This window comes from Pogoniulus pusillus, chromosome 12 (genome assembly GCF_015220805.1).
Source record: "Pogoniulus pusillus isolate bPogPus1 chromosome 12, bPogPus1.pri, whole genome shotgun sequence".
Classification (NCBI taxonomy): Eukaryota; Metazoa; Chordata; class Aves; order Piciformes; family Lybiidae; genus Pogoniulus; species Pogoniulus pusillus.
The window spans coordinates 18,373,148-18,391,698 of record NC_087275.1 but is presented as its reverse complement, the minus strand read 5'-3'; the positions used below and the strand labels follow the sequence as shown (position 1 = coordinate 18,391,698).

Below are 18,551 nucleotides of genomic sequence, written 5' to 3'. Positions count from 1 at the left end.
TGAAATTTTAAAAGTGTGTTCACAATGAAACGTAGTTGTTCCTAATTTAGAAACAACAAAATCTAATTTTTTTCATTATTATTTTCAAGAAAAAAAATAATATACAGAACAGGAAACTTTTAAATCCAAGCATTATTGTAATAAGGCACATTCTCCCTTCAGCATTATGGACTACATCGGCATATATGGCCAATGCTTGTGAAACACCCTGATTCATGTACAGCAGGCAGCTATCACAGTGAGGACTCTGGCAAATATACACTTGAAGATGTACATACTAATAGCATGAGTCTTCTCTAGAAGATGCTAAGAGGAAGAAGTGCCCTCTTCCCGATGACTGAAAAAGCAGAGGTATTAGACTGATGGTTATGTTAAGCTATTGTGGGAAAAGATGCAGGAGGAATGTTACCAATATCGGGGCATAAAACTGACTGGTTATAAAACAATCTTTAAACTAATAGGACTTCCTTTTATTACTAAAGTGATTAATCCCAGGGAGAAAGCACAAGAATAATAAAAAAAAAAAAGTCCCCACCACAGTATCTGTCACCTGCAAGATGTTTGTGAAAGAAAATGAGAGCAGTGGAATACAATCTCCTCATTCAGTAGACTGCTATTGAGCCCAACTTTTACCAAGTGCATGTAAAAGTTTAAAATCTTCACCAGAAAAAGAAAGAGCAATATTGTTTATCATGCTCCAAAGGCACTGCAAAAATAGGGACTTGGTGTAGAATTAACAGAAAAAATCCAAACCACCTGCTACTGCTTTGTAGTATCAGTCATTATGCCAAGCAGTGGCAACACATGAAGCTGCTATTTGCCAAAGCATCTGGGTTGAAAGCAATAGGGTGTTGTTCGTTGGCTTTGCTTTACAAGCTAGCACAAAACTCTAAAATGTCAGTCCATCTCAGGCAGGCTCTTTAAGACTTGTACAGGAATTTGCAGAAATGCTGTAATTCTTCATAAATTCAGAGAGCTTTGCTGCATACAAACAGAAGTCACCACAGTGGACTTCCCCTCTTTACCACAAAACGAAGACCTCCTAACATCTCTAGAACAGCAGTGGACAGAAACAGAAGTACCCATGCTATTATTTATGAGTCCTGAAAAAATTGGGAGACCCCTCACAGAAGAAAGTGAAATTAGTTTTCTTACTCTAAGACAAATCAGAGGTATGCATCGGGGCATACTGCAGACTAATGTCAGGAACCAATTACCCCTTCTCAAAATGCACAAGGTTCAAGACACTTATCGGTCTGCATGATTATCTGTACAGAGAATCTTTAAATTTACTGGTGCTCCTGTCTTGCATAAGGTTTTAAGCTCCAATAAACAGAATGTTGAGCTAGATTGTGCTCATCCAAAAAGAGGCACTATATCTTCCTGTGGAGAACCCTTACACACAAGAATGTTACCTGCTAAGTTCCTACAGCCTTTTTTTAGCCTATGTTGAAGCCTCTTCACATTTTCTCTTCAAAATTTCCAACATTCTGTCTGAAGAGGGAAAAGGGAAGACCTTTGCTGTGGGAGGCTACAATTCTTTTATTTACAGAAACACAGAATTAAAAAAAAAAAAAAAAACACACAAAAAACACAAAATCAAACACCTCCCAAAAAAAAAAAAGCCCAAAAAAACCCCCACAAACAAACCACCACCACCCAACCAGTATACTAGCTTACTGATGACAAAGGAAAAATGCTCAACTATCTAACCACGATATGTTAAAGAAACAAAGTGAATGACTTATTATGGAATAATAAAAAATGAATGTCTAGACTGATGTGTGCCAATTAAGAACGTACATTTTGCATTAAATCCTATTACGTTTATATAGCTAAAAAAAAAAAAAAAACACACCAAAAAAAAAAAAAAATAACAGATCAATTAAAGCTCCCCAAGTAAAAAGAAATGGTTACACTTCACTTATCCTTTTGTACTTCTATCTCTCACTGGACATTGTCTTGTATTTTTCATGAAGGGCACAAAAGCTATCATCATTTTCAAATAAACCATGCAAACATGTTCCTGAATGTAAACCAGGATTTTTGGAAGTTCTCAATATTAACCAAATATCCCAACTGAAATAACAAGGAACTTTCTAATTTGGTTATCACAGATGAACAGTGTTAAAAACAAAATGCTGAAAAGCTCCTGAATAAGTATACAAATTTAGCCATATATGTCCAAATCTGTTTCTACTTGTCTTTGGTGTATCTGAATATGCTGCCAAGAGTTAATCTATTTACTATCAAATATTTTAAATAGCTATCGTCTATAGTTTGCAGAGCTACTTTAAAATCTAGACTCGCTTCTAGAACTGGGGAAAGACAGGTATCTTCCTACCTTCCCTCACTTTGTATGTTAGCTTGAGTTTCTCCAGTAAAATACAGCTTGTTTTTGACAATTCTGATAAAAGAAGCTAATTTTTCTTCAATGGTGCAGCAACTTCCTAATCTGTTCTGTTCAAACAAACAAGGAAAAGCTTGAAGAGAAACACTCTAAGACTTTCCATCCCTCTTCAGTTTACATGCAACCAAAGTGGTAGATACCTGAGTTCAACTCTTCCACTGGGAACAATTAATCCAAATTATCTTTTCTATGTTCATCAGCAGAAGGGGCTATTTGCCTGGAAGAAATGCACGTGCAGGCACGCACATTCCTACTACTTCTCAGTTCTACAGGAATGATCAGAGAGTCTCAAAAAGGGTGAAAATCAAGGAATGTAACCTGAGGAAAGATCGATAGTCAGTGGACCCGTGTATACAACCCCTTTGTATAATGAAGTAGACTGGACCATACAATCATTCTGTCTACTCAGATGAGGAACCAGACAGGCAAGATTTAATTACTGAAGGCCAGAAGCATGTTGGCATACAGATTCATACTTGGACATTAACATGCTTGTTCTTTGCCCTGTAACTATACTGAGGACCCCAAAATGAGCTGGAGAAAAGAGACTCCCTTGCTTTTCAAAAAATAGCACATTGATGTTTCTCCATGAAGCATTTCATAGAGATACCTCAAATACCTCTGTAAGGCATTTCTTATTTTCCAGAACTGATTTACTCTTGCATAGTTCCTACCTTTTAGTAAGTAGAGACAGAAAGATAGACCTCTTTAAAAAGGTCCCATTCATCCAAAAGGTGCAATACCTGTCCAATTTGATGAAATTAATCTGATTCATTAAATCAGCCATGAAGCTAACCTTGAAAGGAGACCAAATCACTCTAAGTAGCCTGCCAACCCAACTTGCTTATAAGACACCAATTCAACTTTTCTCCAAATTGATCAAAAGGTTTAGATAAAAGAGAGATTAACTATCTTCCTAACGGTTTACTGCAGCTTCTTAGAAAGACAAACCTACTGTTAATGTGTTATCAAGGATAACATGCATTTTTGATGGCAGAAAGATACCGCTAATAAACTCTGATCTCTGGAAAAAAAGTGTGACACAAACCCAATAAAATACTGTATCAAAATACTCTTAAAATATAACCAACCTGTAAATCAGTGTATGTGCGCAAAGCAAGAACTCTGTTCTCTACCAATCCCTTTCCCTCCTTCTTGGAAGAAATAGTGAGGCAGATTTTTCATTCATATTATATAGGCTACAGATCACTGAGTTACAGGACAAATAACTCCTCAGATATTTTAATACACATTGAGTGTTTAAGTTGGAACACCTGTAGCCAGAATGAACAACTTCAACAAAATAGATGCCACTATAGATCTGGCAGTGTTTTTTATTCCAAATCATTGCTCTAGATGAAGTTAGCTCCCAAATTCTATTTAAAGAAACTGCCATCTATTGAAGAACTGGAGTATTCTGCTCACTGCGTTTTGGTGGCACTTTTTCTTAACAGAGAATGTCAGAATTTTTGCATTTGGATAGCAGCCTATAAAGTCTGGATTTCTCCCAAGGAAAAAAAAAAAGTTTTGCTTCTTGCCTTCCCCTGAAGCTCTCCATGCCTCCAGACACAGAAGAAAGAAAAAACAAAACCCCAACAAAATCCCACCAACAAAAAACACAACTACTTTTTACCTTTCTCAAGATTCAAACAGTTGTTACCTCAGGCCTTTTGCTACCAGTATCTTTGTAGGAATACAAAGCTGAACACAGCATTCTAAACAAAGTAGCGAATCCTCACTTGAAAACTGACCAATTGATTTGAGTGTTAAGCAGCATCTTTTTCTGAGGAAATTCTTTCTTCAGAAGAAACTTCATGAAGAACCATAAATTCAGCTGATGCCAGAGGACAAGAACGACTTTACAGATAGAATTTGTCAGTAGATAGAAAAAAAAGAGAACTTTCCAAAAAATCCTAAGAGAAGGCAACACAAAAGTCTCTTGGGTATTTTAAGTGAGAAAGAAGTGAAGGAATATTCCTACAGTTCCAGGTCAGGGAAAAGAAGTTATATACATATGTGTATTATGTATATAAAACAAAAGGTAAAACAATCTTCTTCTGAGACAACAATAAATCCAAAGGGAAAGAGGTTTCTTTTAAGGATTAGTACACAACAGGTTATAGTTCAGTAAACTAGGCAGCTGTGTACTAACATATTCGGCTGGGCTGAGGAAGATCCTAAACACAGATCTATGATCCACTGTGCCTGTAAAATGTTGCAGCATTCACAGCATCCGTTCCAACTAGCACTCTTCCCCAGTAACTCCTGGGAATGTGTGGCAGTCAGCATGTTCCAGGAATCCTTCCCAATAGGCAGCTTTCAGGCAGCCACACAGTTTTACAGGCTAGGACAGTTAACTAGCACAGATGTGTGCTGTTCCATGTGATCAGCTTCAGCAACTGGGAACATTCAATTTACTAACAGAAGTGGGCCTTTTTGCCTGTGAAATTTTGTTCTTAAATCTCTTCTACCTACATCTGCTCTTGCAGCTCTCTTTTGGCATACTTTACAATGTCCTTTACCTATCTTGAGAACCTCTCATTTCAAATAGTTAAAATGGCAAAACAGAAAAGGGTCAACTTTGAACACATTTTTGTAAAATACTGGGGGTGCAAAAAAAAAGATGAAGGAAGACATGTTAGAAGCTATTGTTGAGAATGCTTGCTTGAGGTTCTGGCCTGCTGAATGTGTCTCTTTGCAAGCTGCTCGCTTTAAGAAAAGGTAGCACTCTAATCAGACCTCTGCACAGCAAGATAAAACTGCATAGGAACAATTAGCTGATACAGACAACCACCAAGTACAAAACACTTACATTCAAAGATTTTCACACACTATAGTCTACTCTGAAGCCACCTTATATTTTTCAGTTATTTATCAGATTCATCTTAATACTAGAATCAAAGTTTTTCTTCAACATGCCAATTTTGAAAAAAATGCATGTTGGAGAAAAGTTCAAAGATGTGAACATACAGCACATAATAAATACTAGCTTTTGTATACCACCTTCTGAGACTAATCACCAGAAACGTACTTAAACTCTGTGCTATGGGGATATCATTTACTCACTAAGTTAAGTTTCCAAGAAATACTCAGGTAAGTTTCCAAGAAATACTCAGGTAAGTTTCCAAGAAATACTCAGGTAAGTTTCCAAGAAATACTCAGGTAAGTTTCCAAGAAATACTCAGGTAAGTTTCCAAGAAATACTCAGGTAAGTTTCCAAGAAATACTCAGGTAAGTTTCCAAGAAATACTCAGGTAAGTTTCCAAGAAATACTCAGGTAAGTTTCCAAGAAATACTCAGGTAAGTTTCCAAGAAATACTCAGGTAAGTTTCCAAGAAATACTCAGGTAAGTTTCCAAGAAATACTCAGCACTATAAAAAATGATTCTTTGATTTTACAGCAGAAAAGTTTTAGAAACTTTTAAATTAAGAAACAAGAGTGAATCAGTTTATTACTGGCTTTTTTTTCCCACAATCTTCAAGGAGCTAACACATATCCCACTTAAATGATCATTTTAACATAAAGATATGGCACCCCACCTAAAACAAAAGTTGTAAATTAAAGTATGATGGACATATGTTGCTTTTCACAGATATTTGGATAAACTTTAGTAAGGCCAAATTTGCCCTTTCATTCCAAGCTAACACAAAGCTTCTGTATTACTGGAAGGTACAAATCTTGGTAAACATAGTAGGGCAGGGCTTATATATATATAAACACACACACACACTTCATACTTATTTTTTAAGTCAGTTGATCTAATATATGTGAGATATTCCATAACTACAAAACCTACTAGTTTTATATTCAATCCAATTCACAGAGAAAGATCTGATCTGCTTCTGAGAAACACTACTACAAAGTCAGAAGTTATATTAGTGTGACAAGTGGGATCATATATACTTTTACTAACATAAAGAATTATTGCAGTATCAGTTCAAGCCATTTAAGCATATTCAGTGACCTTGGGGGAACCTGAAAATGGATGAAAGTCCTCATACAGATAAGCTAGCATTTCAAAAAGAATGCATCAAAATATGATTGTATTCACCTCACTTCTTGGTCTTCTATAATCACTGCTGTCTGTACAGGGATCTTCCTATCTTGCCAGAAACAGTTATTTATCCCTCTGAAAGGGAGAGACAGCCCTGAGGAATAGTGGACTATAATCACAGTGCTACAATGCTTCTTTTCTGTTCAAATGCTTTACTGCCTATATAAGCAGGTAAAACATTGCTTGTGTCCGTAAACCAGGAAAGGATGAAATCAACTTTACCCACTTTTGCAAACACTATCTTTCTTATTTTTATTGATCCTTGTACATAACATTTCAAGGGTAGCACAAGGAGGTGGCAAGTTCACTCCAACATAATTATGTCAAATAGTCAAGATGCATAAATCAGAAAATTCTTTGTGATGTTAATCAAGACACTCAGACAAAGTAGAAGTGTTGGGTAGCGTACTAACCTTTAGGTTGGATTCTGTGTTCACCAATGAAGTGGATTCAATAAGACAATAAAGTAGAAACCAGGGGTATGTAAAAATAACAAACCAAAAATGCTTTATAAAGAACTGAAACTGACTAGTGCAAGTCTCAATTCAAGAGAGATGTTGAGGTGCTGGAACGTGTCCAGAGAAGGGTGATGACGCTGGTGAGGGGCGTGGACCACAAGCCCTATGAGGAGGGGCTGAGGGAGCTGGGGTTGTTTAGCTTGGAGAAGAAGAGGTTCAGAGGTGACCTCATTGCTGCCTACAACTATCTGAAGGGAGGCTGTAGCCAGGTGGGAGTTGGTCACTTCTCCCAGGAAACCAGCAACAGAACAAGGGGACACAGTCTCAAGTTGTGCTGGGGAAGGTACAGGGCTGGATATTACAAGGAAGTTCTTTACAGGGAGAGTGATTTGCCATTGGAGTGGGCTGCCCAGGGAGGTGGTGGAGTTGCCATCCCTGGAGGTGTTCAAGAAAAGACTGGGTATCTTTGTGCCATGGTCTAGCTGATTGGATAGGGCTGGACTGGATCATCTTGGAGGTCTCTTCCAATCTGACTGATTCTATGATTCTAAGTAGAACTTAATACTATGCTTGTATCCTTAGCTTCTTAAGGGACTCAATAACCAATTTGTTAGGAAAACTCAGAAACTGATGTATGTCCATTGGGGAGGAAGAAATCAAGAATAAATCTCTCCTCTCTGGCTGGAGGAGAGCTGCTGCCACCTGTTCACCTTTATAGTAAAAACATTCAACAGCTGTCTCTAGCTGCAATATACTATAAATCTAATTCTTCAAAAATAGAGTTAAATACCTTATATATTTGAAAATAGAAGCAAAATGTCAACAGGAGTAGATGGAAGTATCAATGAAGTGCAGGGCCTCAGAAAAAAAGGTTTCAGAGTTATCACTGGTTGATCAATACATGTTGTGCTGCATATTATCCACTGTTGCCAGGATAACTAAAAGGTCAAAACTGCAAATTTGGTATCTCACTGCCCCTCATAAAAACAAGTATTTGTTTCTTGCTCTTCAGTCTAATCATTGTCTGTAACAGCTCATCAACAAGCATTTATTTTTAAGAATAGAGCATCAAGATGAAAATCTTATTTTCCAAGTTTAATTATATTCCTTAGTGCATATTTTAACTAGACCCACTTAGATTACATCTGAACTGCACCCGGTGACATAAAAGAGCTGCCAAGTTATGTCCTGAAGTTGTCTTATGGAAATATCTAAGCTAATAAGCATAGTTGATTGCATATGAAGACATGGAAACTACTGTAAAACCTGGTAAGAGGAACACTTCAATACATACAACTAGGAAAAAAATTCTGTCATCAGGTCTTAGCATATCATATGTTGCTTTGACAAGCTGGTAATAAACCAGGTTGATGTACTAGTTAGGCTAACATGTGGTCACCACTGTCTGAAATACAATTTAATTCAAACATATTAAAGAATGAACTGATTCACCTGCATAGGAAACAGCAGGCTGACCAGAATAAGAGAAGAACCAGTTTCTAAGAAGTTATGTCCAATTTCAGCAAGATTTATGAACTGTATTTGTATAGTTCTTGCCTCCCACCTACTTGACAAAATATTATGAACAGAATTCCTACCAAGAACTATCAAGTAACTCAGGACTGTCTTTTAAGAGAGCCATCCTATGGCCTCTCTCTGCATCTTAAAACCTAACCCTCCCAAAAATATAATTGTTCAGGGATAAAGGGAGAGGTCACTTACATCTGACTGTATGATTTATGAAACAGGATATCTCCTACCAACATTTATACCCCCACTTATGTAGACTGCATAGACTATGCTAAGGGACTGAAGTGCACATTTAAGCTAAGCCTGTATTAAGCTTGTTTAGTGCTAAGGCTGATCAAAACTAATGACTTTAGAGTATTCTAACAACAGAGAACAAATCCAAGTAAAGCTACTGCTGTGTGCCATGCAAGATTTGCACCTGGGATGTACTTCAGGAACGCAAGAGTTTGGGTGTGATTCTTAGCTGTAAAGGGCAAACTTCTGAACTAGTGTTGCCCGTTGCCAAGTTCAAAGGAAGAAACTTCCTCTAGATAAACCAGTGGCCTTCCCCCAAGCAGCACAGGAGTGAAATTCACTTACAAGACTGTCCCCACTCCTAACTTCACTCGAAAACCTTCCAAACTGTGCAAACAGTATCACTCTGTGAACACAGCTTGTTACTAAAAGCACATAAAAAAGATGTCTGCTATACAACATGACGTATAAGGCAGGAATGCTCACACTTGCAAAAACACAAGCAAGTAAGTCAATACAGCATGATGCTGAGACTGTATTAGCAGCTCTAAATGCAGTCTAGCCATCCCATTACTGCATTACCCAAGACAACCTCTACTTTTCATTCACAGACAACACTTTTGACACCACAGAGGCTTCTTCATTACAGCTGCTCATTTGATGGCTCTAAGAGCTAAAAAGAAAGACTGTAGCATTATGCTCATTATCCAACTTAAGAATGCTCAGTGGACTCACAAATAATTCTGGAAACATACAGTATTTTTACAATACTTAAGATTGTAATTCTTAATCTGAAGTTGAATTTTTGTCAGAATCAATTTTTTTCTCAAGTGATTCTTTGCTCTTAGAAATAGGTAACAGAAACAAATTTCGCCCTCACAACAGAATTTCTAGAGCTTTACTACTGATAAAAAGAAATGTACTTATCACTTAATACACTATTGAAACTTACCTCAAAAATGTTTTTAAAAGAAGACTACATAAATCAGGATACAACATGAACAAGAATTACCCTTCTAAACTTATTAAAAACTATAGCTGTGTATCTTTAAGATTTCAAGCATTATGCAGTAATGTAATTCTTTTGAAAGCGTAAAGCTCTTCTGACTATCTCCAGTGTCCTGAGCTAACCTCTCAACTCCACCAACTCCTCCCTGCCCTCCAGAAGAAATAAGCTACTCGACCACTTTCACCCAATACCCCTGTGAGCCCCAGTGAGCACCCTTATGAACTGCCTAAGAAAGAAAGTACCAATTACTTTTGCTGCAAAACACAAATGAACTACCAGATATGAAAAAAGGCCTAGATAACTAGGCTAGATAACTACTATCAGAGTTTTCTACAGGAATTCATACCTATCTGAAGAGAGACAGAGTTGCTCTTTCTTAAGAAGAAACAAACTAAATCAAAACAAAGGCCTCTAAAAAATATTTTTTCTTGTTTAGACGTTTCAGTGCATTCCTGAATAAAAAAAGTAGCATCCACCACCAGGCTATACTTTCATGACAAAATTCTACAACAGGATTTTTGTTTCCTTTTAGATTAGGGCTGAGATTGAAGACTTCAATCTTCTAAATAATGGGCTCCAAGCAATTTTGGAGGAGCAAAGGGGAGAAAAAAATCTGTTTTCTTTTAAGTAGGCAACTTCTTTTTAAATATGGATGCATGAATCTAACTTTAGCTGTCCAGGTTTCCACATTTCTCATCTCAAATACAGAAAGTAGAGCACTAATCTAGTCTCCTGACTTCAAGGTTATCATTCATTGAGGTCAATGACTCCATCTCTGAAAAGCAGAACTTCCACTTTCAATATGGTAAATATTGCCCTTCAGTGAGCAACTATGCTCAATTCACTCCAGGTTGCTTTCTCACAACTGTTGACAAAAATATTGAACAAGCAGAAAGATTCCTGCAAAGGGAGTAATCTGTGTAAAAATAGCGGCTAACCCTAAAAACATTCTTCTTCATGCAAAGTGCTCATTCGCTATCTATATTTAAAATTTTCACTACTAATGAGCAACCCCATCTCTTGCATTATTTTCTTGGTATCCTTTGTTTAGGTTAAACTTCTTTTTATCTGCCCATCCAAGATCTGAATATCCAACAAAAACTGCCTGTAATGATACAGTCAGACATACAAACAAGTACTGATAGACAGAATCAGTCTAATTGGAATGAGAATTACCAACCAGAAGCAAAACTGGAAACAGTCCATACTACTTCAATATGGGGTTAGCTCAGAAGCCAAGCATTTGCTCCTCTACAACCCAGTTCTGATTTTATGCCAACAATATACATCTCACAAAAGACACTCCAGGTATGCAGTTACTTAAGTGGAACCACAGGCAGTACAGTCATCATTTCTGTAGGAAAATACAGGTAAATGATAAAAAGGTGACACCTCTGTAAGTTTCTGAAATTCCCTGATATAACTTAAAGTAGTTCTCAACAAATTAGATAAAAGGCCTGCCAGCAGATCTGGTATAACATAATAGAGATGAGCTTCAATATACAGAGCAGCAGTACTGGATGCTTTTTTTTTCCTTACTGCAAAGTAACAGTGCGGGTTATTTTCGGCCTTGGTTTGCTTTTCACTACTGACACATATTTTAAAAGACATTATTCAAGAGGCAGGGGCTCAAGGAAATCAGCAGCTAAACTATTATGGCTATGAGATGTAGGAGACATTGCCCAATTCTACGTTTTCATTCTACTCTTAAATATTACTAACACCTGAATACTTGCAAGATTATAAATGTAACTCATTCCAAGACTTTCCCAGAAGTCAATATATCTAGAGAGAGATGCGACATACAGATGGGCTGTGTTATCAACATCCAGCTACACTACCTCTGGAGGCTGAAGGAAGGGAAGACAAGTATCTTTGCAAGCATTAACTATTTCATCATTCTTGCACTATTCTTATTGAGTAGTATTGGATTTTTTTTTTCCTTTTTCAAACACTAACAATACTTTTTAAAAGTTAAGAGCAATACAATCACTTCCAATGTTATCAAATGTTTATCTGACTAGCTTGGTTCTCAACCTCTCTGGTAGATTCAATGTATTTTCACAATTAAGAGAAGAATTTGATATAACTGTTATGTTGATCCATTTTATACATTCAAATGTACTCATGAAATTAGGAATATATTTTTAAAAATAAAGTTAATACATGATAAATTCTATCATGCTATTAAAAACTCTTTTTAATGACATTACATCTGGATCAGTTTATACAGGCATAAGAGATGGATGAAAATATTGTAATATTTGTATGCTGTGTCTATTTAAGACATAATTGATAACAGTTACCCTGTTTCCATGAAGCCCTTAGTATGCAGAAGTGTCCCAAACAACGTTCAGTAGTCTCTTGTGAAAGATTCGTATCAGCAAGAGGTATGTGTTTTAATATAGTTCACCACCACCACCAATCAGTTCAGAACATGCAGACTCTTATTCCTTCCCTTATGCTTTCAAGAACAATACTTCAAGAGTAACTGTTACCAGTTAATGTCCTGCGAGATGATCAGCATGAGGTGTTAGGGAACAGATCCTTCCAGAAATTGTAATTTTGGTTTAGTACATCTATACTGGTCCCTTATATTGTCAACTGAGATATGAGTAGTTTTCATATAAAAGACAAAAAGGTTTAAGCTCTTCATAAGCTTAAAGATCAGACTACTAATTATTTTAAGTTACATATTCCTGACTGCAGCTTAAACCTGCTCCCCCCAACAAAAGCCAAAGCCAGAAAGTTATTAAAAAAAAAAAAAACCACTTTTTTTAAAGGTAGTCCAAACAAAGAGGAGGAAGGAATTATCAATCAAATACACAGTTATACTCTGCTTACCAAGTGCAAGACATAACACAGCAATCACTTTAAAACCATGAACTTTTAAACAGAAAATGAATCCTTGCTTTTAAATACTCAGCACAATCCCAAATTTGATGCTACTAGACTGGGTTTTACTTCAGCTATCAACACAAAACTTACAAACATTTGTCTGAAATGAACGAATGTTTAGTTTTCACAAAATGAAATACAGACTTACAGCATCTTGGTCTTAATCCAACATGGTCCATGTAAATATACCCTCTAAAGCTGTTTATGCATGAACAGCTGATGCAACTGAAAACTGTCAATCAGGAGATGATCTGTTTGCATACGTAAATCTATCTAGGTTTTTTCCAGCCCCAAGAATTCATGGGTTTTAAAGATGAACAAGCAAATGAAAGATCTGTCTTCACTGTTAGAGGTCTCGAAACAGAAGTCGTAACTTGATCATTGCTTAAATAAGGGCATCTGAGTAAAAACATCAATTCCCCGCATCATTTAAATTTTATTCTACTTCCGGTCATGTTCTTTTAATGTCAAAATATTAACCATATTTTCAGCAAAACAGTATCACTAAATCCAAACTATCCAATATGCAAATATGCTTGGCACTTAAAGTGTTTTGCTTAGTAAAAAATGGAATAACTTCCTAAAAGAGCATTTTTAATAATGGCTAGTGACTAAGACATTCAAAAATTCTAATCTCAGTTTTTCAGAAAACTCATAGTAAGAAGGTAATAACAAACAACATAAGTACACTTAGCTCACATCTTAAAAAGCAAACCCCTTTTTTTGCATAAAACTTTGGAAGCAGTATTTCCATTCAGGGAACCCATTTTCTTAATGACAACTGCAGAAGGATATTTCAAAATTCTGACATTCTTAAATATTGTACTGTAGTTTGGAATGACATAATATTGGGATTACAGAGAATGGAATAGAAACAAAAGTAGATTAAAACCACATTTTCCCTTCTAAAAGCCCTTCAAAGTAAGATCACCTGTATGCATCGTCTTCTTTCAAGTCTCATATCATCCTGCGGGGGTGTGGGGGACAGGGGGAATCCAGCAGCAAACACTGCAAAATAAAGAAAAAAAAAAAGTAGTAAATGTAAACACACACTAGTGAGATACTTAAAAAAAAATGTAAAGCTCTATTCCACTAAATCCACATAGTGCTTAATTCAACTTTAGCTGTTTAAAGTCCAAACAGAACAAGAAGCTGTCAAACATTAAAAACAGAGACATGCCACCAGCATCTATTACTAGGAAAAAAATATCTAAGTGCCAAAATTTCAGGGATTAATTTACATTTCAACTGAACACTGAACAGTTTTGAAAATTATGATCATCTTCAGAAACCTGCAAAAGTTAAATTACAGATAGTTGTCCATCTTCAAAAAGCTTTTTTTTATTTATGCGTGTCTTAAGGCTACTGCTATAGTCTCAATTTCTGAAAACTCCCTCTGACCAAGACACTTTATTATTTTAAAACAAAACAAATAAAACCCCTACGGTATCTATGGACACTAAGATTACAGAAAGCATTTTCCACTAGTAGCTGCAAGTACTGAAGGATCACGTTTTTGTCTTTACCACCTAGTACATCAGTTACAACAAGGAGCACCTCTCATTTGCATCAGTACAAGGCCAGTTTCAATGCTAAACCAGCTCAGTTCAAACTATTGACAAATATAGTTTGAGCAAAGGTAGCTTATTTTCAGATAAAATATATTGCAGAGAATTCATACATAGTTTTTTACCAGTTCTACCATGGGAATAGTAAGCTCCAAAAGCAGCACACTAGCGTATCTCTGCTGCTTTTACAACAGCCTAATGTAGCTAGCAATGTATAGCAACATCCTGAGCAACAGGCTGTCAACTCCCTTACAGTTTGCAAGAGAAAATCAGTTGGTAAGAATACACTGTCCAATAAACACAGAGACTACCAAACTATAGATACAGAAAATAAAATCACACAGCTGACTTTGTAAAAGCAGTAAAGCAAGTTCATGCATATGGGAATTTATGCTTTTTGCTGACTGGATATTAATCTAGACTATTTTAAGATCACTTATAATATTAACTCAAAAATTCAAAGATACAAGAAAGGAGAAACTAAACTGGAAAGGTAACACACACAGACATGAATTATTTTATAATTCTGAAAGCTATGTCAGAGCTACCAACAATAAGTTAGAATTGGTGACGTAACTCTAAAGTCATTAACACTTTATTAACAGGGAATCAATACACCTACCCATTTTATAGCTAACCAGCAAAACATATTCAACATACACCAGTGTGTTTCTTCAGTCTCCTTACAATTCTCCAGCAATTTTCACATCCTAAGGAACTGGACAACCAGTGCAGAATTAATACTCATAGTGGAAAGACAGGTGTCTACTGCTGCATTGTATTCTAAGAAGGCATCTACAACACTAAAAGTAATTTTATAATATTAGTGAAGAAAAAAGGCAGTGACAGTAACAGAATCACAGACAAAAAAAAAAACGTAAAAGGGCAACACTTTTTTTTTTTTAATAGATACAACCAAAATGACATATAAAGCTGCAGGGGCAATACATTAAACTCAACAGTGACCATCATATGTTGTGCCTCTGCATTGCCAAGCTTTAAAAACCTAAAGGCCCTTTGAACTGCCTGTACAAGGATTTCCTGTTTTGGGTAATATGGTAAAAAGAGGCAAAATCAAATCTAGTCATCACAAAGTCTGTAAGGCCATTACTAAAAAATCCCCTTAGTAGTAGCATTTACTATGTTTCAAGAACCCAGTTTGACCTTACTGTTACAGAACAGAAGTAAATTGGAAATAAAGGAGTAGAGGGAGGAAGAGATGAGAAGGTTTTGAGAAGTAAATTAAAAGTGGTTGAAGAAACAAAAGAATAAAAGCTTAAGTTTCTCATTTAAACAAAGAGAGCAGGTCTCGGAACTGTACGAAGCTATGATACTAAAAACCTCAGGCTTTTATTTCCTTTTTAATTTCTATTACCTTCTACTTCTCATTTTTCCTACCTATAGAATGCTCCTCTGTGATCTTCTCAAAATACATATAATGGGATTACCTATCTAAAGCTACTCTATAGTCATCAACAATTTCAAGTGTAGGGTTGATCTCTACTACAAAATGCTTATTTAAATAAGACCAAAGTTCCTAAGCATTTTTTTCCCTCCACCATATTATAAAGATGGTGACTGTAAAAAGCAAAGCTTTCACATGTCCCTGTCTTGTCCTTACATCATTAGCCTAGCTTTTCTGTTAAGCCTTTTTGAAAACGCCTGTTTTATTCTATTGTATTCCTTCAGATCATCCATTTGTTCCTTCAAAACACTCAATTCCCAGCTTACAACAGATTCACTGTAAATCAAAGTTGGTTTTAGAGTTGGGTTCAGAGCAACAATATTTCTAAAAACCTAAAAGTTAAGTGCAAAAGCCATTACCAACATCTTTTTGAGGAAGTTTCATCATCTTCCTCTATTTTTCTTTTCTTGTTTTCACCTGCGTATCAATCAGATTGTGAGTTTTTGCAAACAGGGACAATATCATTGCCCATGAGCACAAGAAGAAGCCAGTTTAACAAAATCTAGACTATTTTTAAAACTATATTATTTCATAAACTTAAGAGTGTACGTAAGTCAAATGATAATGCCACATCTTTAGTTTGCATAATTGATATTAATTTATGGCACCTAGAGTTAGATTTTATTCAATGGAATCCAATGCAAGTTTGCAAAGTGTTAAAAGCAGCTACCATAAACATCTTTAAAAAAAGGTCATATTGTCACTGCAATTTTGCTTAAATTTTAAGCATATATGAAGAACTCTTTTCATGACAAATTTTAATTATTTTTCAGAATATCAAGAAAAGCACAACCAAAAGCTTGAATTAAAAGTCTGCTATGGAGGGGTTTCTTTTTTCACATTTTACTAATTGAAACTTTGTGTACACTTTTTAAAATTATTATTATTATTATCATCATCACTGTATTTGAAGATTCAATGTGGCACCTTTTGCAAACTAATCACAAAAAAAATCTTTAAATTTTTCCTCAGTGAAACGGTTCTTTTGTAATTTTTGAAGTCATACTCATTAAGTACCAAAGAAATCTCTGCACATCTCATGCCTACACACGCTGTTATCAGAGATTAACATAATTCAGGTCACCAACCTTTGGTGGCCTGTTGCTAGCAACATAAAACATACTTATTTAGAAGCAAGTGTGCCTTTATTTACTAGAAAAATTATTCTGAGGTATACACTCAATTAAATTGAAATTATTAATATACTGGAATATATTTGATCTAGACATATGTAAATCTACATAACAGCAATTTCCCAAACTGCTATTATTCTGCTTCTCAGACACCTATTCTTCAGACTACACCCAGACATGAATGATGTTTGCTTGGCATAAGACATACAGGGCAAAAGATGCAATGAATACACTGGATTTGGTGTATTATTTTAAATACTGCATTAGGTACAACAAACACTATCAAAACTTTTAAAAAAATATATATCTCATAGGATGCTATTGACTGTGAACTTCTAGGACTAGTTCCCAGAGAGAAACATTTGATGAATTACAAAATCACTGTTTTTTACAGCACCTAGCATATATGTAGTGTGCGTTTTGTTACTCGGTGTTAGAGCGTACAAATTGACATGTTTGAAACCCAAATACACATTCACACACATATTTACTGTTTCTGTTCCACTTAGGATCAATAGATGTGATGTTCTATTTAAGAAATAGTTCACATGAATAAAAATAATGAGTAGCCTCATATACAATGTACAAATCAGAACTCAGTAGATCATCCCAGGTTCGCTCACAAAATCGCATATATAAAACTAAAATCACATCTGAATTCAGTATGAAAATCCAATATATCCTTCCACTTTTATGGTCAGATACATGTTTCTATACCTGATAGCAAATACACTGAGTACTGAGCAAAATACAAGTAATTTGTGATTGGTACCGCATTTAGCATGTTCTCATAGAACCCAGAGATCCCTCTCTCCAGGTTTAAGTGCTTTGGCATTATGGAAAACCTATTAGCTGAATGTTTTCACTGACAGTCATCAACTACACTGAGACTAAATTTAGTGTTTAAAATACATAATTCAATAAGAAAAAAAGAATATACCTCTCCTCATTTTAATTTGCATATTCAGCAGAATTCTGACGACAGGCACCTTCCTAGGTCAGTTTATCACATGCTTAATAAAGGGAATGTTAAAACGTTGAGAAGAAGACATTTTTGTATATTTTGTATATGGCCCATTTCCAAGTTAGGGTGAAAAGGCAACAATCAAAACTGAGTTTATACTAGACTACATCAATGCACCATTCATCTTAAGAGCTTGTATTATACTTTGTACTCATGGTTAAGTTTTACATGCACACTGATATGCGAATTCCAGACAAACACTTGCATGATGCTTATGAAACAACTGCATCTAAGCCAAAACACACCACAATTTTCCTTGTATACTGTAGAATTGTGTGCCAAAAAGCACTAGTGCCACTAAGAAGAATATACTGTGAATGACTAGTTTCACTCTTGTGTTAAATTTATAACATATGATGCAAGAACCCATCCTTCAAGCATAAAAACACATATAAGAAGCTTTAGTGAAATTACAAAGTTTCTCAGCCAAATTAAAGCCTTGCAAAGGTTGAACTAGAGTTGAAGTTGGGCAAGAGTATCTTTTCAGCAGCAGCACTGCTTAAGCAGCCTGTATCCATCACTATACTAGTTTGTCAGACATGCTGTTTACTATTATAGGGTCATTCAGCAAATTGCACTGGAAAACTGACCCAGGTGAAAAAAGAGAGCAGTAAAAAAACCCCACCAGTATTTTTTATTCCTATCAGTTCTCTAGTCTGGTCCACTATAGATGCACAGCAGCCTGGCAGCAAGACAAACAGCTGGAGCAAACAAAGGGCTTCTTAGGACAGTATTAGTGTCAAAACACTAAACATCAAGGTGTACCTA

General features: G+C 35.8%; 1 protein-coding gene across 2 annotated transcripts in view; it reads right to left on the bottom strand.

Moving 5' to 3' along the window:
* DYRK1A (dual specificity tyrosine phosphorylation regulated kinase 1A) overlaps positions 1–18,551 on the bottom strand; it is an 80,937-nt gene that overhangs the window by 37,739 nt on the left and 24,647 nt on the right. For both annotated transcript variants that reach the window (XM_064152511.1, XM_064152512.1), the window contains exon 2: positions 13,525–13,601. In XM_064152511.1, the coding sequence (XP_064008581.1) occupies positions 13,525–13,534 (10 nt within the window). In that variant the 5' untranslated portion in view covers positions 13,535–13,601. The remainder of the gene's footprint in view (positions 1–13,524; positions 13,602–18,551) is intronic.